The sequence below is a fragment of the Empidonax traillii genome, unplaced genomic scaffold (assembly GCF_003031625.1).
Source record: "Empidonax traillii isolate 1590-97213 ecotype Southwest subspecies unplaced genomic scaffold, ASM303162v1 scaffold1270:size203758, whole genome shotgun sequence".
NCBI classification, from domain to species: domain Eukaryota; kingdom Metazoa; phylum Chordata; class Aves; order Passeriformes; family Tyrannidae; genus Empidonax; species Empidonax traillii.
This window is the reverse complement of record NW_020956463.1, coordinates 180,566-203,758: the sequence shown is the minus strand read 5'-3', so window position 1 is coordinate 203,758 and position 23,193 is coordinate 180,566. Positions and strand designations below refer to the sequence as shown.

The window sequence follows — 23,193 nt, the reverse complement described above, 5'->3', positions numbered from 1 at the left end:
CTTCCACTAGCCCAGGTTGCTCCAAGCCCTGTCCAACCTGGCTTTGGACACTTCTAGGGATGGGGTAGCCACAGCTTCTCTGGACAACCTGTGCCAGGGCCTCCCCACCCTCACAGGGAGGAATTTCTTCCTAAATATCTAATCTAAACCTACCCTTCATCAGCTTAAGGCTGTTCTCCCTTGTCCCATCAGGACTATGCATGTTCTTTCACAAAACATGAATTTTAGCTTCAACTCCACTTAAATTCTTCATTAATTCAAGTTAAACTCATGAGCTGTGATCGAAAGAGGTCACAAAGTTGCACTGTTCTTGAAATCTTCATGTTTTCCATTTTTTGGTGACCATTGTTCACTGGAGGGAAGAAGAAAGCAGCACTTTGTCCCCCTCTGTGATCAGGCAGAGACATAATCACATATGAGGGTGGTGATGCTTGACTTTGTTGCCCTGAGTACATGGCAGAAGTCAAATTTCAGTGCTCTTAATCCATCACTTTTCACAGCACCCTTGAAAAGGTCAGTAACTCCAATAAAATAAGTGATGCTTGAATCATTATATATAGTTTGAATTCATTCACATAAGGATCAAAAAATGAGCCTGTCAAGTTGCTCTAAGACACTGTGGGGTTGTGCATTATAATTAAACACAAAACTCATCTGATAGTTCAAAAAAAAAAGGGGGGGGGCACATAAGAGGAATTTTCAGATTTGCCTTTTAGATCTTGTTTCCAGAGAGCTCTTTTCCTCTTGCAGCACTGCTTTTTGATGGGAGAAACCATAAGGGGAAGGGAGGAAGGGCTTGCCCTTATGATACTTCTCTAAATTGTATCAGCTGCTTCCCCCCCTACAGTGCAATTACTGCTGTTAGCTCATTAGTGGCTTAATTAGAGCTCAAGTGCAGGCAGGCCAAGGTAGGCAGGTTCATTACACAGTGTCAGGTCAGGGCTCCTCAGTTACAGGCTCAGTTTGGAGGGGTCTCAAGGCTGTTCTAAATTAAAGGCAGATAATAATGATCTGTATATAGAGGCAGCCCCCAACTGTACCTCCATTTTCTGGATCTCCTTGGGGTCTTTAAAGTGCTTTAAAGACAAGAAAGGTATTTTCATGACTAAGCTACCTATGACGTCTGCTAGAGATGCTGCCCAAGGATTTTACAGATCTTGTGGACTAAAGGGGGTTATGGTGGGTTCAGAGATTCACAGACTTCTAAGAAACGATGGGAAACCCAAATGCTCTGTCACAAACCTCCTACCTTGTGTTGTCCAAATAGGATTTATTTGTGAGTTAGTCTCTGTATCAGTGAGTCAATTTACCCTGAAGCTGTTTGGGTTTTTGGGGTGACTCCCTTAGTGGCACATGTGTGTGTATCACACCAATTGTTACTTCTGTCCTTAGCACATGAAAAGAATTTTTACATAAAACCAGACTCCTACTACGAGGGGTTTTTCTTCTCTTTTCATGTGTGCACTATGTGATCTGTTTGCTGCATCTGAACAATTAATACAGAAATTACCTCTCCTGATGTCAGGACACATTCAGAGTAGCAGTTGGCTTCCTAGGCAACAGGGAAGCTTTTTTCATGCTGAATCACATGAACACAGGACTGACAAGGTGAGAGCACGAAGCTGGAAGTGGTGCCTGTTCTGGAGCATCTGCACCTTCTCCGTGGGGATTTGAGAGACAGAAGGGACAGCTGAGGTGAGTCCTGGTCCCCTCAGAGAGGGGAACCCACCAAGCCCTGTGAATTCTCTGCTGGGACATCTGCCTCCAAGAGCAGAACTGGGTTTTTCAGCCTTATCCTTTCCCGTGGCACTGATATTTTTCCATCCACACTCAGTATGTTCTGGGAAAGCACCACTGCCCTTCAGCTGAGGGCTCAAAATGGTTTATGAATGAGTTTCCTTCTTCCTCTGCCTACTCTTGCTTGGCACAGGAGACAGTGTTGGGTAAACAGATAAACAGCTTGATAAGTGTGGGCGGCACTGAAAAGGGAACCTAACAACAGGAAAGCTAAAAATAAGCACACAGCAATGATGGGGATGTAAAGATGGAGATACAATTCCCAGCCATGGTTATTACATTTTTCTGAACAATGCATGTGGAAAATTGCTCTAGCTGTCGAGAACCTCAAGTGGATGAGCAGATATTATAATGTACAACATCTTTTCTTCCCACATCTCAAAACACTGTACAAAGGCAAACAGCATTTCTTAGGGAGGAGGAAAGAACAGCCTGAGATCAAGGAAAGCCAGATCACTTCAATTCTGACTTGCAGGTTTTAGCTACTGTGGCAACTTCAGAGAACACCTGAAGATGTTTGACCTTGATTGTGTCTTATTTTATATAAAAGCATGTGGAACCTCACTGATGCCTATCAAATTATCTCTCAAGAGGAGATGGCAGTGTCCTTCCACCCACACAAACACTTACCAGAAGGACAAGAATTACTGGCCCTTGATATATGTAGTCAATGTATTTCCCTGGCTCCTTTCCAAACCAGCATCTGTAAGAAACAAAACAAATAAGAAAATCATATATAAAGTTAAATTCACTTCTTTTAGTCTTTTAGGAAGGACACTATAGAGAGGTGTTCCTTTATTCACTGCATTGTTTAGTCATATATAAATAATCAGAAAGGAAATGAGTTTTCTGCTACAAAGCACCTGCTGTTGGACACAGATCTGAGCCCCATTTCCCCCTCTCATTAAAACATTCACGTTCCTACTCTGGTTTTGGCAATTGCCTGTGTAAATATTTCCAAGAAATGTGAGAACCTGCTATAGGGAGGGTGCAGGAGATGCCTGAGAAAGGGACTAAGGAAATATTTTGATTAAGAAAAAAAAAACCCAACTGTTATCTGCTGCAGCGCCCAGAAACACATTCCACAAAGTGGCTGCTCCTTCTAGCAAACATGTCTCAAAGTGCGGGGAAATGCTGTCTAAATAAGCTACTGGATGAATAAGGAGTAATTCCATTGGCCTTGAATGAATTTGGGGACCACTGGGGACTCCAGTGTCGGTTGTCAACATTTAATGGAAGTGTTCAAACAACATGGTTTAGTGGTAGACCTGGCAGTCTCGGGTGAAGGGTCTTTTCCAATTTTTTTTTTTTTTTTTTTTTTAGAGGTCTTTTCCAACTTTAATGATTCTATGATTCCATGACCACCAAACCCAGCAGACAGTACAGAGCCACCTTTTGAAGCTGCCAAATACCTGATGGAAGTATTTGGATCACCAAGGGAAAATAGGTGAAGTCTCGGGTAAACTGAGCGGCCTCAAACCAGCACAGAGCCTGGATTTGTCACATGTGACTCAGCACTGACTTGACTCTCACTCCCACCAATTCCAAGTTTTTTTCTGCCTGCTGTGCTGTACCACAGCCTAACCCTGTGATTTCACAGCACAGTGTCACTCACTTCACTGTCTTAACCGAGAGTAACAAATATGTTGTATTCATGTTGGTAAATGAATTAGAAACCGGGCTCAGCCCGGAACTCAATCATTTACATTTTCCTTGCTGCAGCTTTGGCCCAGGCCAAATAATATCCAACTCCTAAACTATTCTTGGGTAACAGATCTGGAGCTGGCAGGAGCCAGAGGACATTCCCAATAGTCCACAAACTGCAGCTACCCTGATTTTGGAGGCCAAGAAGGTTTAATAATATGGATGTGAATTACTCCATGCTGTTTGGACTCCATTCCCAGGAATTAACCCAGGCCCAGATAATTTAGTATTGCAGACACATCCACGTGGTCTGGATCCAGGATTCCTCCAAGCACAGACAACTTTGCTATCGTAATTCCTTAAGGTCTAGGTCATTGGAGCTCCAGATCCCTTAGCGAGTAGATTTTGGAGGGTCTGAGAGTTTTCCTCCCTGCCATGGATACCACATAACAATTCTACACAGCAAAAATGATGTCTTCCTTGTGTTTGCCTTGTGACAAACAGTAAGTTAGTGCCACCGGAGACACGAAAACAGGGGTGATTCCTGAGCCAAGGAGACCAGGGAGGCAGATTTTCACTTTTACAAGCAACAAGATAGAAAATGTGTCGCCTCAGAGAGGCTGGTTGTCTGCAAGACACAGTGTCAAGAGTTCAGGGCAAATAAACTGAGATGAGGAAAGAATTCTTATGGATCACATCATGCCCTCGAAGCCTTTCTACAAAATGTGTTGTTTGATAAAACAGAAGGAGCTGGGTGCCCGTTTCCTGATGGTCTGACTGGACAGCAGTGTTGAGATATGTAGCTGGTATCTAAAAATATGACTAAGAACCATGAATTATTTGCCTTTTCTTGACTCAATTCCTACATCTTTTAAGTTCCAAATGAATGAGCGAGCTTTGAATATTTTAGAAATATAAAACAAGTCTGTTATTCCCTGGTGCACAGGCTGCAAATTAGCATAAATGGATAATTTTGCGACTAATTTTCCAGGATTTGGTAATGAGAGAAAGACTTGGAATAAGGCACTTCCTCCAAGTAAGTTATCATCCAAGAAGAATCCCCAGGGCAGCCTTAAATGAATGAAACTGGCTTTTTTTTTTTTTTTTTTTTTCTTATGTAAATGGAAAGATTTGAAGAAAAATGATAAGATATGCCAAGGCAGGAAACATAATTCTCCAGAACTTGCAAGGCCTACATTTGAGAGAAGATTTTGAAGGGTATTTTGGGAGAACTGTTTTATGTTGCCTGAAACTCATGGAACCAAGAGCTATCAGAAGAAGAGTTTCTGGGAAACTGGCTGCTCCAGCAGAGGATTTTAGCAGGGGGACTAATAAGAAGGAGACTGAGGTATGTGGCAGAACTTAGTGGGCCAGAAAAAGTCAGCAAAGAATTTGGAACAGAGCTGGCACAGCACAGACGAGGTTCCAGGGCAAAGGCTGCTCGTTGTTCTTTGGAATTTAAATTTAGCTGAAGACCAAAATGCTGACATTTATTATCTGGAGCCCAGTATTAGACCAAGGCTGCACTGAGTGAAGCCTCATGTGTATTTACACACTTTCACACAGTTTGAGGGAACAAGGTTGTGGCCAAAGAGTTCTCCAACACAGGCCTCTCTCCAGGGGAGCTGATTGCTTTTGTTGATTCCAGGTTCCTTTTGTGGGTAGTGGAGAAAACAAACAAAAAGGCAAGCAGCTCTTTAGGTTGGTGTTCATCCCTTTAGGCTGTAAACCAGATGTGTTACGCTGTAATCTAAATATTCCTAATATGCCCATTAAATCAGGTGAGTGACAGTGAGAGGACAGTTATTTGCCAGTGAGGTTATATATGTCTGCACTTGATTAGCAATATTTCATATTTACAGTCTAACTGTTCAAACTGGGACCTTGGCTGAGATATTGCAAACTGTCTGCCATCTGAAGTCTTGCTTTAAATCCAACACAAGCCATTATTTCTGCAATAAAATCATCGCTGCACATTTATTTAAAACCAAAAGGAGAAACCTAAATCACTGACAATTACTTGGTGCATCAGAAGTTTCATTCCATCTGTGTAAAATAAAAGCCATTTAACCTTTTTTTTTCTTTTTTTTTTTTTTTTTTTTTTTTTTTTTTTTTTTTTTTTTTTTTTTTTTTTTTTTTTTTTTTTTTTTTTTTTTTTTTTTTTTTTTTACCTCTGGAAGAATAAACACACACTCCCTGAATATTGAAGGGGACAATTTAGGAAGACAGTTCTGATAAGACTCAGATACGTAAACACATTTCTACTGAATAGCACTAATTAATATTCATGGTTCTCTGATAGCTCTTTATATAACCAAATCCACCACTGGTTTTATCGCTATTGTTAATTAGATTTTACTGATGTACTTCCCATTAACAACTGCCCATCAATGAAATTACTACATTAATCCTTAATCACTGATGTGGGATTTTTTTAATTGAGATTTAACAGCACTTTTTTTTCAGAGTTGCCATATTTTTTGAAACCCCAGACAGGATATTTGCCACAGTGCCAATTACAGTTGCCTCACTATGCAAAAAAACAATCTCTATTAAGTACAAAAATGAAAAAAAATTAGGAAGTTGGTTGAAACATTTTCTTAAAATTCTTCCTGAGTGCTATTTTGAGCTTTTCAACTCAAATGATGAGCTACACAACCTGAACCCCAGTTCAACCTCCAAACAACTTCAGCTACAGCTGAAGTGGATACTCAGATGAAGAAGAGGAGTTTCCCCATGCTGTCCCAAATTTTGGGCTGTCCCCAAGAGTCTTGGAATCTTCAGGAGAGTCCTTGTGCCCAGTTTGCCGGGCCTGACCTCAGAGGGGAATGACACATCACTTCCCCAGGGGTGAAGATAAATGGACAAACGCTCTGGCAAAGAGCAGAGTCACAACCCTGAACTTTGGAAGAGGAACTTCCAGCTGTTTAAAGAACTAGTGGATGAGATCCCCTGGGAAACTGTCCTTGGGACAGAGGAGCTGATCAGAGCTGGCAGCTCTTTAAGAACACTTTTCCTAGAGCACAGAAACTCTCCATCCCCATGTGTAAGAAATCAGGCATGACAGGCAGGGAACTTGCACATGAATAATAATATTTACACACACATATTATTATAACAACACAAATATTAACATCACTCACTGTTCATTTTCATAATATAGCTTGCCAATGGCCCAGGCAATGATGATTGGACAAGGAATACCTGTAGGAGCCAAAAAAAACCCAAGAGTTAATCATGGATGGATGGATCTATGGTCCCAAAGTAAATTCAGATTTGTTTGAGGAGAGACTTATTAATGAACTGGAAGACTCTAAGTACAGGTGATCCTATCTTGGTATCCTTGAGACATCACAATTGCCAAGACATCTTAATATATAAATTAAAAAAAAAAGGTAATCTCAGCAAAACTTTAGTACCAATAAGAAAAGTTAATAAAAATATTAGTAAACAAAAATATGTACCTATATTTCTGTAGAAGTGAACAGAACAATTTTGTCTGACTTAAAGGCAATATTGGTCCCTTTTAATTTTCCTGTAGCTGATACAGCAAAATCCTTAAGATAGTACTTGAAGGTGGGTGTCCCAGGCTCCAAGAAATTTGGAAACTTACTGGGATCTTTGCATGAAGCACATTTTTGAAACTTTCAGTAATTTTTTGAGTTCAGTCTTCCCTATGAAATAGGATTGTGAGAGAGAGAATATCTTGATATCTTCCAATATCAGAATTATTTTTTCCCCCCTTTCTAAAGGATCCAGCTGCTCTTAAGTTTACAGACATCATCCAACTCCCTCCAACGTGCTCTGTGTGTGTGTCTATGAGCTCTTGTCAAAGCCATGGATCAATATTGCTTTTTGGGTTTGCTTTCTGTTGTACCCAGCAAGTGCTACTGTGATGCTCCTCAGTGTAGTAGATGAGTTGTATTTGCACACCTAATGTCCCAGCAAAGCCATTTCCTCTGCTTTCCAATTCTGATTTTATACCAGTCTCATGTCCAGAGCTTTGCCCTTGTGCTTGTTTTGTGTTAGGCCTTCACAGTCCAACTGGTTTGGAGGGCATTTGCTGGAGCAAAAAACTGGAAGTGAGGGATAAAAAATGGAACTGGCATTTTGACACAGAGCTCCTGGGGAAAACAGGAACTTTTTCAACCAGGCGAGGACTGGATGGATGACAAAGGTGGAGGAGGAGAGTTTTCCCTCTCTGTTGTCTTGGGAAAAAACAAACAAGACAACCTCCAGCTCCATCCCTCATTCCGAACTCCAGGTTCATGTCCCTCTGAAATCACTGCTACTCCGAGGTGGATGCACAGACAGAGGCCAAGATTCAGTGACCCTCACTAGTACCTGCCTCTTTCCCGGTGGAAGCAACTTGACTTAAACCTTGCTGCAGGAGCAGAGGTGGCCTTGTCTCCCACACTGCCTTTGAACCTCCCTTTTGCCGCCTCTTCTGTGGGAAATGGTTTTCTGTTTGAAAAGATGAAGCAGCGTGGAAAGGGAACCATCCCACAGAAGGCCTGGGACTGAACTGCTAAGTGGTCATCTTTAAATTCAGCAAGAAGTGCAGTTCTGATCTCCTGTCCCACCATCCCCGGTGGCTCTTGTGCCCTTCAAATGGTTGTTTTTTGTCTTCCACCTTTTTCCCCACTGACTCACGGGGTCTGGTGCACTTTTGCCCCCACATTCTCGCTAGGCATGAGCAGACAAGATGCAGCCACATCCTTTCTTCTAGAGGAAAATATTTTGCTTTCCCTTGTGAAATGAAGAACAGGGATTTGAGAATGAGGCTGGTGAAAAAATGTTTATGGGAAAGCAAAGCAGAGCCACAAAGCACCCCGAAGAGTGAGAGAAAGGGTGTATTCAGCCCACACCACTCCTGCATTAGTAGGGCTCTGAGAGAGGTAGGGAGGGAAAACACCATGGATCAAACCAGTCTGTGGATCCATGATTTCCCAGTTTGGTGACAGAACTGAAAAATACTGGGGGGAAAAAAAAATGAATCAATTCCCTACATAAACTTTTTTTTTCTCCTACAACTCCTTTTCCTCCCATTCTATTTTGGATTGAATGACATATTTTGTCTCAAAGGCCGTTTCTGCCCTCAGAACTGCAATTCAGTTGCTTCTGCACAACTCTGAGAGGGAGAGGCGTTTCCGAACAAAACATCTTCCTCCTTGCAGAACAGAAAATATTGGTGACTCTTTTCCACCTTTCTTGTTTCAGCAGAAAAGAACTGCCAAATTCACTGGTTCTGTCTGACCTCACATTCTGCTTTCAAGTGAACAAGCTGCCTGCACAGGGCTTGTCTTGCCAAACATCCTCTGGCCAAGTTCAAAACATGGGAGATGTTGGTTGGAAAGGACCTCTGAATGTACCCACTCCAATTACCTGCTCTAAGCAGAACTATCAGCAGTAACCCACCCCAGCCTGGTCTTGACCTTGATGAATTGTCCATCCTCCCAGGATCAGAGATTTCACAGCTTTTAAGTTATCTGTTCAAGTGTTGCACCACTTTTTGTTCCATTTTCTGTTTTCTTAATGTCCAGCTGGAACCTCCCAGTCTGGAATTTGTGGACGTCGTCCCTTCTTATAAAATCTGCAATTACCAAGAAGAATTTGGCTCCCTCATCTTTGTAATTATCTTTCAAATCATTCTTGGTACCTCACAGATCCTCCCTTAGCTACCTCTTTGCCAGATTAAACAAGCTCAGCTCCTTCAGCCTCACTTCCCATGTCAGGTCTTCTAGATCCCTGAACATCTTGATAGTCTTTTACTGGATAATCTCCAGCTTTTCCACATCCCTTTCTGACCTGAGAGACCATAACTGACCACAGTATCCCAAAGGCAGCCTCACCAAAGCTGAGTCTGAGTAGCCACAGGGATAGCACAAAGATGACACGGGGACTCTTCGTTAAAAGCCGTTTTCCAGGAACAAATCCCTCAGCAGTCCAAAAGACAGCTGTAAAGCTGGACTGGCAGACTATCTGCCAGATAGTCAGCTCCCCACTTAGAAGTGTCTCTTGAGACTGAGTGTTCCACTGGGCATGGACAGAGCCTTTTCTGCTTCGTGCTGTGTTGAACAGCATTGTATGAGGGGTTGTTGTCACTGCTTTGCTGATTGAAGTGAAAGGGATGTGGTATGGACTACTGTCCATACTGTGTTCCCAAAGGCTGAGCCTGGGAGTTTCTCTTTCTTTCCTGAACACCAGGTCCCTGAGGATGAAGACAAATCAGGTGATAACCTACCAGCTTTATGTCACCACCGCAGCGAAGAACTAAACCTGATCTCCTGTTGTTTTGACACAGTTAGGTCTGAATGTCAGATTTTGCCCCAGCAGGATTTAAAAAGTTTATTCCTGCTGCTCTTGTCTTTAATATTTTAATGTCAGGTACCATCAGATAACACCATTTTAGCCACAGCAGCCACTTACACCATCCTATGAAGAGAAAGACCCATTTCCTTAGCTTATCCGTGGAGTAAGTCATCACTATAGCAGTGTGCAAGTAGCAGCCTTCCACAAACATCCAGAAGAAGTTGGTCACCACAAAATAATTGTAGACAGTGGTGATACATCGACACCAGGGCTGGAGAGGAAACAGAGGAGAGTGTTTTAAAATTACGGTGAGAACATTAAAAGGTTCTGTATGTCGCAATCCCCGCAAAAATCAATGGGTAGAATTCATTCATGGGTCACAGATTTTCCCGGTGACTTGGAATCACGGTATCTTGGGCGCTGTTGGTAGCTCACAGCTACATCTGAGACCTTCTGCTGAGGCTGGTTATGACCATAACATGCAGGAACTCCTGTATCTAAACATGTGTGGAAAGTCAACATGGCAAAGGCAAATCCACACCAGCAGCCTTCAAGCAGTGTGAGAACACAAGAGGAGTAGCTCATTTAACCCTAGATGATCTTCCAGAGGCACAGCCATCTCCTGAGGTCATACCAAAAGATAACATGAGAGTCTAAATATCTAAATATCTGTATATTTGAGGCAGGAGAACCCACCTGCTGAGCAATTCAAAGACAAGGTAGATATTATTGTCACAGTCTTGCTTCATTTCCTTCCCATTAAGGAAGGAGCACTACTAACATTTAGGCAAAAAAAAAAAAAAAAAAGTGCTTTAAAGGTATGTTTTTACCAGTTATTTTATCCCCTCTGTTCCTGCCATTTGTGCTTCATTCTGTAAGTCACATCCTGTCACGCATCACCTCTGAATTTTGCCACAAACCCAACTCAGGAATTTTTGGTCAGGCCCGTCGTGTAAGCACAGGCACCTCCTCCAAACGGCTGTGAGGTGAGGGCACAGCTGTAGAATCACAGTGAGCTCCAGAGAGAGGCTCCAGGAGGCAACATCCCATCAATAAATCACAAGGAACCGATGGCAATTTCCACAGTGCTCCACGCAGGAGTCTGGGAAAACATCTTTGTGACCAGGTACGTGCTGAGCCTGTTCCCTGCAGCAGGACACTAATTACCTGTGTTCACTGCCACCACTGCTGTCATTTTGGTCTCACCGTTATCCAGACTTTTAATTAACTCTGCTGAAGTATTTGCGACTTTTGACCCGCAGTTAATTTTATTTCAGCCCCCATATGCGTGAGGTGTGGATGGTCTCTGGGCCATCAAGCCCAGCAAAATTCTGGAGATTGGGAATTCATGGGGCAAGAAACACAATTACAAAACGTCAGCCCATTCACAAGTTGCGAATTTGTTTATCGAATGGAAATAAAAAAAAAATCTTTTGGATGTGTTAAAGCTTTCATTTCTGTATTATTTCATTAATATTTCAAACTTGGCTTGGCTACATCCTTAAAAACCAAAACAACTTGGAAGAAGTTTTTTGAAAACATTCTGTTTTCAAAACTTTTTTAAACCAAATTTTTTTTTCCCATTTTGGCTTGAGCAAAGGAAAATTAAGCCATAAACAAACAAACAAACAAATCAAATTTTTTTTTTTTCCTAAAACCAAACAAATATTTTGACCCCATTACTGATTGACCCCCACACTAGTAAGACTCTTAACTCTCACATTTGATTTTTTGGAAGGTATGAGCATGAATTAAATCTTCCCCTCGGGCCTCAATCCCATGAAAATGCTCTGATAGAGTGTCTCCACTCTTGTTCACTTCTCTCCCTCCCTTACAAGATTTACACGGTTTTTGTCCTTTCCACAGCTGCCCATTTTCTGAAGAATTGTAAAAAATAATTATATCTGAGTGGAACTGGATTGGGAAGGTACTGGGACAGATACAGACAACAGACATAGTGGTGGTGACATATCCTTCTGCATCATTGCCATGGAGACCAAAATAAAATAAATTTTGAGCAATTCCTTTTTGGAATTGTGGATTTATTACTATTGAATAATAAACCCCATTTGTTGAACTCATTAATTTACATCTTTTTGTTTATTTGACTGAGGATTCTTGATCCCCACGTGTATCCACCAGCAGGTTTCAGATATCTTCAACAATTCCCCTTCTTGATTTATTTCTAAGCACTATAATTTCATGCAAAATATTTCGATGTTGAATCCCTGATGCTTCTCTAACTGTGTTATTTAATCTCCACTGATCAGCACAGAAGAGATCACATTATTAGCCATCATAAATGATGTTGTTCCCATTGATTTTCGTGGTATTATTTTGTTATACCAAAGGAAAAATAAAGTTATCACTCAGACTTGTACAAAGCACCGAAAAGGCTGCATTGCTCTGCAGAGAAAAGATAAGTTAATGAAAACTGGGGCATATGAGAATCTGTTCTTAATACTCGCAGGGTTTTATTTTCCTTGGCAATTTGTGGTCACATTTTTAAAGGCATTTGAGTGCCTGACTCCAACAGATTTTTCCTAAATAACTGTAAAAATCTGTATTAAGATTTGCAGCGTCGTCATGAGGGTAAGTCACTCAGCATAAAACTGTTGTCCCTAAAGCTCCCACACCACCTTCTGGAGTATGAGAATGTCAGAAACATAGACAAAGCAAACACTGAATTAATAGAAGGTACATTTTTCCCAAGGGAGCATCTGAATGAATAACAATGGAGATTTATGCATAGACTTCTTCTTTATCTAGGTACTAATGATTTTTCTGTTTGCTTTCCCAAAGTATGGGATTGAAGTTGAGATGTCAAATCTTACATTTGAAAAGTTAGTCAAGGATGATGAGTGTCCAGCTGACATTCAAATGAATGCATATCCAGGCTCCTGGATATCCATTTTCCATTTGTACAGGGCCAGTGGAGCCACGACTGGTAGCAGGTGTGAATCCAGATCATAGTCTATAGGCATTTTAGTCCATCTGCTTTCCAAAGACAGAGAGTATGGGGGGGGGTGGGGGTGTTGGTGTGTCTATATGTATTTGTAGTACACTCTTCTTCTTGGTTACGGAGCTAAATATCAGGGGACATCCACAAAAGGGGAATACTCAACTATAAGATTATTACCAGGGAAAGAGATCAGTAAAATACCCTACTAAGGGACTATCAAAAAGGACTAATTGTCAAGGAAATGTAGAGCTGTTCTCCAAAAAAAGTAAAGAAAAAAAGCTTTTTGTTTTGGAGTGGATGTTTTCATTCCATTCTGAAATCTGTGTACTGCTGGGGTTGCTGATTACCTTGATGTCTTTGATAGGACAAGGGGTTATGGCTTCAAACTGAAAGAGGGTGGTGTGATTAGATATTAGGAAGAAATTCTTCCCTGTGAGGGTGGGCAGGCCCTGGCACAGGTTGCCCAGAGAAGCTGTGGCTGCCCCATCCCTGGAAGTGTCCAAGGCCAGGCTGGACAGGGCTTGGAGCAACCTGGGCTGGTGGAAGCTGTCCCTGCTCATGGCAGGGGCTTGGAATAGGTGATGTTTAACGCTCCCTCCAACCCAAACCATTCCATGATTCTGTGATTACTGTACCTACACAGGGACTGATTCACTCAGAGAAGCATCTGCAGTTGGGAGGTACTTGAGTGAACAAGAAATAACATGGACAGTGAGAGAAATGCCATGCAAAGAAGATGCCCGACTTCTTTCTGCCTCCAGCCTTCCTTTTTTTTTTTTTTTTTTTTTTTTTTTTTTTTTTTTTTTTTTTTTTTTTTTTTTTTTGGTATGTGTATGTGTGGACCTGTCTGGCCCCCTGAACTGTCTCTGACTCTCAATCACCCATCAGAAAGCTGACTTAGCTATGCCAGCAGGAAACTCCTCCTTGCTTTTCTGATGTCTGGGTTAGTTCTCTGCCAGTTTAATGAGTTCAGTTGCCAAGAGTTCAGTCCTCCCCAAGAGATCAAGAAAAGGAACAGAGCGAGTGCAAAGGAAGCAGCAGGAGCCGGACTGAAGTGTTTGAGTCCTTGGAGGAATGAGCCATCCCTTCCAGTGACAAGGAGCTGCTGCTGGATGCAGCCCATATCCCACAACTTCATCCTCAAAGCCAGCGCGAGGAAGAAAGGATTTTGTAAAAAAAACCCCATAAATACATCAACAACAAAAATTGTACCATTTCAGGCCCTATTTTTTATTTTTTGGGAGTCCTGCTGACTCTAGGCATGAGCGTCCCCGCTGTCATCAGACAAAGTAGCTGACTCAGACCCTCAACAGCCAAAACAATGACTTCTGTCCCTGTTCATGGAGTTGCTGCCCTCTGGAATGAATGTTTTCCCTACAGAGGTGCAGATCACTGCAAGATGCTCTGACAAAAATGTTCAGGAACCACTCCTTTTAGTGTCTTGCAAAATATCGTGTCTTACAATACATACCTTTGGAAAGCATCCGTGGTCAGTGAAGAGATGAGAGAAGCTTTCCGGTAGGATTTTTACTTTAAAAATCCCCTTTGATATTCAGTAATAAGGAAATCAATGGAAAACCTAAGCTCATTTTAATGTTCTTCACCTTTTTGAAATTGCATGAAAGCCACTCAGAGCCCGGGGATGAGTGTCCTTGGTAATATTTCTCTCAGCTGAACAAACTCAGCACCCCTGCCTGCCCCCAAACTGCAAGGCAGAGAGATGCTGCCTCCAAGCACTTACTTCATTGCTTTCGTGTATGTTGTGATCTATCATCTGGAGCAGAAACCACATCACGTTCCTCAGGATGAATGTGGTGATCAAATTCCAGTGGATAATATTCCTCAGGCATCGGATACTCCTAAACAGGGAGATGCATTTAAATCAACACATGTAGTGGATGTCCACATTAATGACTATATAAAATGAGTTAATTCTGGTCACTTGCAAAATTCCTCCTGCTTCTTCTCCCCCCCCTCCCCACAATCCCTCTCTTACACCTCGAAACAGGAGGTTCAACTGTTCTTGCAAAGCCACGTACAGCAATTTGTCTTGATAACACGACGAGCTCCCTTTGACAAGAATCAATTCAAGCAAATGAAACAAGATCAGTGGGAAAGAAAATCAAATCTTCAAATGCTCACTTAATCCTTGGTTATTGGTTTTGCTCCCTTCCATCCCTAGGAGATGGAACAACCCCTGAGTCACCAGGCTGCGCTGGAGGCTGCTGAGTTGCTCACAAAAGGACATTTGGTGACAAATATTTGCACTGGAGTGGCAAAGCTGGAATAGTTTACATTTGGTTAGTTCTTGAACAGGCTCCCCTGTGTGAAGTTCACAGTTAATGCAGTAGGAGAGCACAGACTGCCTGGTTTCAATCCTGGGCTCTACAAAGCCTTCCAAAACAAGGTAGAGCTGCACACCCTCCTTCATAAAAAAAATATTTTTTATCTGTTTTTAGTCCCTCTCCGGCTCCCATTCAGATGCAAAGTAAAATATGAGCACAGTGTAAAATAAGAGCTACAGTAAGCTGGGACACAGCGCCATAAAACAAAAGAGGGGAGATTTTAAACAGTGTTTACTGCTGGAAATGGCTCCAGGAGGCAGCCAGTGCATGATGAGGATGCCAGAAACCAAAGTACCACTGAAGTGAGACAGAGTTACTCGTTACAGATTCAGTCATTCAAGACCAGAGCATTTCCCTTCTCACTCTTTGTGAAATGGTAAAGGCCAAATTGCAGTGTTGCAGTTACAGAGTCTTCAGTTAAACGATCTTTTCTCTGCTAAAGGCAAACCAGTCCAATTAAGAAAATCACCTCCACAAGGGTTCAAACAGACAGTGCATTTCCTGGGATTCAGCATTTGCTGTATCAGTCTCCCTGCCTGCCAAGGGAGCTGTCAGATATCCCGGGACACAGAAAGTGGTGTTCTCAAACCTGCTCAGCTGGAACTGATTGCAGCTCACCCCAGTGACAGCAAAAAGAGAGGCACAATCCACGAACCAACTCTGCTGCTGCCTCAGGTCTTTTGCATGACAAACAAGACAGTTTTCTTAATAACAAACACCATTTTCCTATCATAAAACACTTTTTGCGCTTTTCCCAGGACTAAATTAGTCAGATTCAGGGCTAGAAGCAGTTCTGTTGTGTCCTTCAGCCTCACAAATCCCTCAGAGATTTCAAGCAATCCAGCAGAAAAACAAACAGAAGACACATATGAGATACAGAGAGATGCTCAGAGGTATAACCCTACTAAGTCAATGTTAAAATAGTCTCTGAGTTTAACAATTCAGGCTGCAAGTATGAAATTGGTATCTGGTTTTGAGAGCCTCGGTGACTCATGACTAGAGTCAATTTGGAAAACAAATCTTCAGCTACTCAGATTCATTCTCTTTCATTTAAGCTACAACCCCCCAAAACGCTGCTCCTGGTGTAACTTGTGCTTCCATGGAGCTTGTCAGACGCCTGTCTCACTTTGGAAATTACACTTCTAACAAAATAAAAGTTCATAGTTTGGCTTTCAAAAGAAACGAGGCAACGAACTACTGCTCATGTTGAACCCCAGGAATCCTTGTGGCTCTGGGCAGGCTTTGAAACACGTTAATAAGGTCCTCACTCTGTTGATCATTCTGCACATAGATGTCCTGCAGCTGCTCTTCACCTACGCATTTTATTCAGGTTAAGGATTAGCAGCTAATGGGATGAATTTGAAACATTGCTTCTAGGGGGAGAGGGAGGCAGGGGACTAAAACTAAGGAGGTTCAGGTCAAACTGTGGAGTTACTGACACGAAATTAATTGCTTTGGAGAGCTCTGACAACAAAACAGATCCAGCACGCTTGCCAACTGAATGTATTTCTCGACAAAGATAAGATAAAGGAGGGGGAAAAAAAGCGCCCTTGCTGCAGGTGTCCATTTGGATGTAGTTTAATCATCCCATATGCTGGAACATCGCTAAATCTGACTAGAGGAAATCTTATTTGCACAGGATTTACAGGAGGACATTGGACTGGACACAGAGGCAGAAAGGATCGGATAAATAGCTGTAGACTTTTTGGTTCAGTTCAGAAACAGGGTTTTTCCCTGCAGTAGTACCCTGGTCATCAAAACCACATTTTCTTCCGTGTCTTAAGATAAACTCAGTGGACTTGATGGTCTCAAAGGTCTTTTCTGACCTTAATGGTTCTATGATTTTTGTTTCTACATTATCTTTGCCCTCCTTACAACATTTTGGTTCCTGATGGTTTTTTTTCTTTGCCCCTCAATTTGCATCCTTCAACCTTTCAGTGATGTCTGTGGAGGACACAGGGTAAAAGGGTCTGGTCTGTGTTGGGAACCTCCAGTCTTTACAGATAATTATGATCAAAACACCGTTTGTTTTTCAAAAAGCCGCATGTGTTGAGGGAAGGTGTGTCCCTGGAGTAAAATTAGGTAAGGCACAGATGTGGCCAGCAGCTGGAATGGACCAAAATGAAACCTGAAGACTTGGCTTTGAGTGGGAAACAGGGGTAGTTGCCTCCCATGTTCCACTACCTTCAGCAAAAACCATATTTTGGGTACCAGCAATCTCACACCATCACCTCATTCCCTTCTGGAGACACTCTGCGTGTGGCTCAAATGGTAAATAAGATGCTTTCACCTGCTGGAAAGCTTCCTGTCTTTGGGACTAACAGAGCCATGGAGAAGAGGCTGAGAGACGTGTCTGAAAGTGCCACAGACTTTCCTAAACAGCTCAGGCAGTGATGTGACCTCAGGCACAGAATAGTTTTAACCTTTTCCTTTTTTTTTTTTTTTTTTTTTTTGGTTTTCCTTTTCCTTTTAGTAGGAGTCCCAGCTGGAGACTCAGAGTTCGTTTTTGTTTATAAGGAGCCCAGAGCCCATGGTTTCTGCTTGTTTCTGTCTCCTAACTACTACCAGCACAGCAATCACAGTGGCAGTAATGCAATTCATAGCCAAGGGCAGGGAAAGCTTGAGAAATGACTGTGTCAGGATTGTACTGGGGAGGGAAGAACAGCAGGATGATGGAGTGTGTGGAGGCTGCAGGGCACAGCAATGCAGGGCTGCAGTTAACTCAGTCAGTGTAACAAGGGAACAATCTCTTGGCAGCCACACGAGGAAGCTGCTCTCACTTTCAGGCACCGCTGGTGGGTGGTATAATTGTAATTCAGCACGTGTAAAGCATCTGGAGGGATCCTGACTGGGGTGAGGGTTCCCTCATTCAGGCACTGTTCACATGTGACTGCTCTGCAGGGCTCAGGAGCTTAATCTGTGCCTTGAGTTTATCTGTGCAGCCAGGCTGGAGTCTGAGGTGACCAGTGAATGAGGAACACGTCCCAAACTGAGGGACAACAAAGCTAGTGACTAATGGGTGACCTACAGCCCAGCTAATGTTTGGTGAAAGGACAAAGCCAACATTGTCATACTCACTTGTTTCAAAGCCTGAGGAAAAAAAAACTCATAAGACTCACAGGGGTAATTTGTCCTCCACAGGTCTTTACCTGGCTCTTGGTAGATGGAAGGCAGCTTAAATTTATAAGCCTTAATTTAAATTTAAATACTCCTGTTACTCATGAAAATGGCCTGTCCCATTTTGAACACTTAAACAGTCATAACAGTATTCCGTGACAATGAGCCCCACAGTCCCTTTCTCCTTGATTAATTATTGGTTTCACTCCATGGAGTGGAAAAGTAAGTGAGCCTGTGCTCCAGGAACAGCAATAACTGCCCTCACAGGCAGCACTGGAAAGGAATTCCTATCACATCCTAACTGGCAGGAGCTGGAATTTAAAACACATTAAGCTGTGTTATATATTAGTGAATTGAGCTTTCCTTAGAGGCACAGTGATTGGCATGAATGAGTTCCCTCGAAGTGGAGAAGTTAAGGAATTTGGGGTTATTCTTGCCTCAGTGGGGAGATATCACAGTTTGGGGATTGTGGCAGTGGCAACATCAGGAAAATGAGAGCACAGAGATCAGAGAGCTGCCTCCCAAGAGGGCAGAGAGCCACATGAGAGAGGGGAGAAATGGGAGATGAGGGGACTGTGGGCTGAGCTGCTGCTTCAGACAAAAATTACAGCACTGCTAGGAAGAAATCTGAGTTACAGAGCCATTTAGAGTCCCCTGGTCTAAAAGATCTGATGACAAAAGTTTTCATATTCATCTTCATGTCATTTGTGCCATTTCCACTTGTTTTACAACCCTTGATGTGTGCTGAACAGCCCAAGTGTGCATCCCAGCTTCCAAGAACAGCATCACAAATCACCATCCCAGAGTTCCTGAAGGCTTGCACATGACAAGACACGACAGACTGGGCTTATGGGCTTCCATTAAAAGGCTTTTCCTGTATTTCCTTCCTACCCTAATCCTTTTCAGACAAAAAAAATCAGATGGTCAGAGCTTTGGCTGGACTCTTCAACTAACTCTTCCCTGGTGCACGGGTCCAAGGATGGAAGGAAGAAGAGGTTGTAGAAATTCAGTCATGAGAGACTTAAAGACTGAGGCCACAACACAAAGACATAAGAACTTCCATATTCAAACAGACCAGTGTAGAGGAAATGGGCTCAATTGCACCAGGTGAGATTTAGACCAGGTATTAGGAAAAAATTCCTCACTGAAAGGGTGGCCAGGCATTGGAACAGGCTGCCCAGGGAAGTGGTGGATTCACAATCCCTGGAAGTGTTCAAAAAAACGTGTAGATGTGGCATCTGGGGAACGTGCTTTAGTGGTGGACCTGGCACCAGCGTCCTGAACTGCTTGGTGTGCAGGAGTCAGAGGTTCCACGTGAGGAACAACAGCAGCAAAGATGAAAAACAAACCAAATTCCCCAGCAGCTGACTGCAGCATGAGTCGAAGGCGGGCAGAAAAAGCTTCAGATTGTTGGTAGAGAGAGCACTCTCTGATAATATTGACCCTAATTGTATGATTCAACATAGAAAGCAGAGAATTAGAAAACCCATTCTTCTGACTTGAGAAATGATGAGATCTGAAAAGGCAGGAAAAAAAACCCCTTATTAACTATTTCTGCAGAGGCAGCCTCACTGATTCAGAAATGGACATCTATAAATAGTCCTGCTAAAACTCAAAGCAGTTTTCTGTTATATATTGTTTTTTTCTCACTCTATCCATACAGTGGTATTTTTCCTCTGGGATGTGCAGAGCTACTATTTTCTGATTCAAAGCATGACACAAACAATTAACATTAGCAATTATAATAATGTGCCAGTGTGGCTGAAAGCTCTCTGAATTAGTGGAATCATCTGCATAGAAATAACTGCAAATGAAAACTTTATTAAAGAAGCTTGGAAACCTTCTATTAATTCATCTAGTATTCCATTAATAATGATGTTCAATTAAGACTGCTGTCCCAAAGTCTCTCTGAAAACAGCTGATAGGAGAAACAGGAGTGCACTTTGCTGAGTCCTTCCTATTCCATCACTGTTGAGCAAGCCAGAAGGAGAATCACGGACAATACTTTAAAAAAATGTATTTTCCCTCTTTAGTCTTTTCTAGGGCACGCAAAGCACATGTACAAGCCATAAATGTCTTAGAGTGGGAGGAATACCTAACAGCAAGTTATTTCCCAGGCTCTGTGCCTGTCATGGCCGATTTGCTTTCACCCACATCGAAGCCTTCCCTGAGGTTCTCATGGTGCTCGTGTTCAATCAGTGCACATATTCTGCTACTCCTGATGCCTACAGATGGGAAAAGCAGCTGGAGAGGTTGGCAGGGAAAATCAGCTCCTTGGTGGCAGTTGCCTGGGGGGAATATAAATATTCCCACAGGAAATGCAAGGGGCAGTTCCAAGGGAAGAATGAAAGCCTGGAAGAAAACAACAGCTTTATTACCAGGACAGGAACGAGATGCTCAGGTGAAGAGGAGAAGCAGCAGCTTCCATTTGTGTCCTTCAGACACAAAGGCTCACAGCACTGTCATTCCTGGGCTTGGAAGGATGGAGGCGACACAACACACAGCAGGACCACACAGGCAGGACAGCCCCAGACCAGCTGTGTTAACCACCAGTGTTGGTGCCCAGCACTGTCTGGCTGGGAATCACACTGAACCAGGGTTAACAACCTCTGTGAACTGCCCATGAACAGCGTGGATGACTGTGGGATACTCCATCAGCCCGGCTTTGCTCCTCATCAGCCCACAGGAGAGAGCCTGAGAGCCACGTGGTTAAACAAGGGTTAATTGAAACCCAGCCGCTGGATGCTCCAGCCTAAGAACAAGGCTCCAACCTTCCAATGGAGAAAATTCCTGATGTTTTCAAAGGAATGACAAAGATGGCTTCACTTAGTGAGGCATGTGACTGTGGTTTAGAAAGCTGAAAAAAAGGTTTAGAACTCTGCTCTAATTTGTTTTGTTAAACAAAGGTAATTTGTCAGTACTTTTTGAACCAAAGAGGAAACAGGGCTGTAAAGTATCTCCTTTTTTTTACAGAAAACATCTTGCAGGTCAGGCTTTAGTGCCCCGTAACAGCTTTAGAGTAGCAGGGACACAGTGCATGACTACAAACCTCCAGAGATTATCTGAGGCACTGCTCTGTGGACACAGGTTGCAGTTATCAGTCCACACTGTGGAAAGGTGAATATTTTCTTGTTTAATATTTTTCCATTGCTGCTGGATTGCACAAATTAGAGACAGGACTTCAGAAGCCAGACACAGAGCTAACAGGAGCTGGTCTGGCTTACAGCTACTGTTTGGGAAATACAAGTGCACAACGTGTTCTCATTCATAATCCCCTTGGGGGATTATTTGTAAAAAACAAAATTAATTAAAAAAATAATTTAAATTCCTAGCTTGGGAACTCTGGGGTTATGTTTTGGGTAGTTTTTTTGCTTTTAATACAGTTACCAAAGTTTATTATATTATTTACATTTGCAGATACTGTGTGGATAAACCAAGGAGGAAAGTCTGAACAACAGATGCTGCTCCCCTCCTTGGCCTCATTTCCACCGAAATATGGTGTAAAATATTCAGTTATTTTTGTGTCTCTGTCCAGGAATTCAGGAAAGACCATATAGCCTGATCCTTCCAAACAGTCATTCCTGTGCTGTGTCTAAATCCATCAGGCTCATGGTGCTCTCTGTGCCTTAGGAAATGCTTCCAGTGGTTCAGCCTGGGCACTATCCCAAGGAAGATGCTGTTTCCATAACAAGCAAAGGCAGCTCACAGGTTAATAGGGCTGTATGTGTCCCATTCAGGGGTGACACAGATTTCCCCCTCACTCCTGTTTTAACAGAGTGATGTGAAGCAGCAGCTTTCACAGAATCCCAGAATGGTTTAGGTTAGAAAGGAGTTCTAAGATAATTGAGCTTAATTGTTCACCCATCACTGTGTTCACCACTAAACCATGTCCCCAAGGGCCACATCCACACACCTTTTGAACACTTCCAGAGATGGCAACTCCGCCACTGCCCTGGGCGGTCTGTCCCAGTGCCTGGCCACCCTTTCAGTGAGGAAATCTTCCATTCTGAACCTCCCTTGGGACAGCCTGAGGCCATTTCCTCTCATCCTGCCACTTGTTACCTGGGAGAAGAGACCCAATTCCACCTGGCTCCAGATTCCTATCACGAAGTTGTAGAGGGCCATAAGGTCTCCCCTGAGCCCCCCCAGCTCCTCAGCTGCTCCTCATCAGACCTGTGCTCCAGATCCTTCCCCAGCTCTGTTCCCTTCTCTGGATACCCTCCAGCACCTAAATCATCCTCTAGATTAGACAGAACAGAAGGTGCCTGAGCGCTGAACAACGACAGTGGAGTTAGTGAGGGGCCTTGAGGTGCAATTCTGTGGATGAAAACTGAAATGGAACCATTTAGTACTTGCACAGCTGCAGGTGCATTTTTAGTACATAACTCTAAACATCGGCCTGAAACCACCTGCTTTGCTTCTCTTTTTCAGAAATGACACAATGCATGGTTTGGGTTTTTTTTTATGCAGGAAATTGCACTCCTGAGCATGATTCATATCTAAACTGTAAAGACCAAACATTGCTTTCTTCCTTTCTCTTAAATCTTGGAGAAGTTGCAAGTCTTTCTCTCAAAACCATTCCATCATCATCAGGAGTAGAACAGAGCAAAGACAAGTTTTACCTTGTCAGTCAACATTGTTGCACAGAGCAGTTCTATTATCAGAATTCAAACAAGCCCATCTCCAGAAAAAGAGATCTTGGCAGCAACAGAAATACACCATTTCTAGCACAGGAGAGGAAGTGGCCTCCTGATCCTCCAAACCTCAGGTCAAGAAAGTAATTGAGTAAAAGCCCTTCATTAATTCCTGATACTCTAGCTGAACTCCAGCTAAAATTTTTTCTCTCCTGCATTGCTCCTGGACCCCTCTGCTCTGTGGGTTGGAAATTATCCTCTAATATCCACTCCCAAACCTGTCTGTAGAGTGCCTATACCCGTTTCTTCTTGCGCTGCCACTGTCCTTGATTGTAAGTGGCTCTTCAGCTTCTAAAGTTTCTCCAGTGGTGATGGATTTATG

At 42.8% G+C, this 23,193-nt stretch overlaps 1 protein-coding gene across 1 annotated transcript in view; it reads right to left on the bottom strand.

The window, feature by feature from the left end:
• Window positions 1-2,421: 2,421 nt before the first annotated feature.
• Window positions 2,422-23,193, bottom strand: part of LOC114069474 (corticotropin-releasing factor receptor 2-like) — a gene marked incomplete at its 3' end in the record, with an annotated part of 116,882 nt that continues 96,110 nt past the window's right edge. Inside the window, exons 6-9 of the mRNA XM_027906284.1 lie at window positions 14,457-14,574; window positions 9,871-10,024; window positions 6,585-6,645; window positions 2,422-2,500 (exon numbers count right to left, since the gene is read on the bottom strand). Coding sequence (XP_027762085.1) covers window positions 2,422-2,500; window positions 6,585-6,645; window positions 9,871-10,024; window positions 14,457-14,574 — 412 coding nt within the window. The remainder of the gene's footprint in view (window positions 2,501-6,584; window positions 6,646-9,870; window positions 10,025-14,456; window positions 14,575-23,193) is intronic.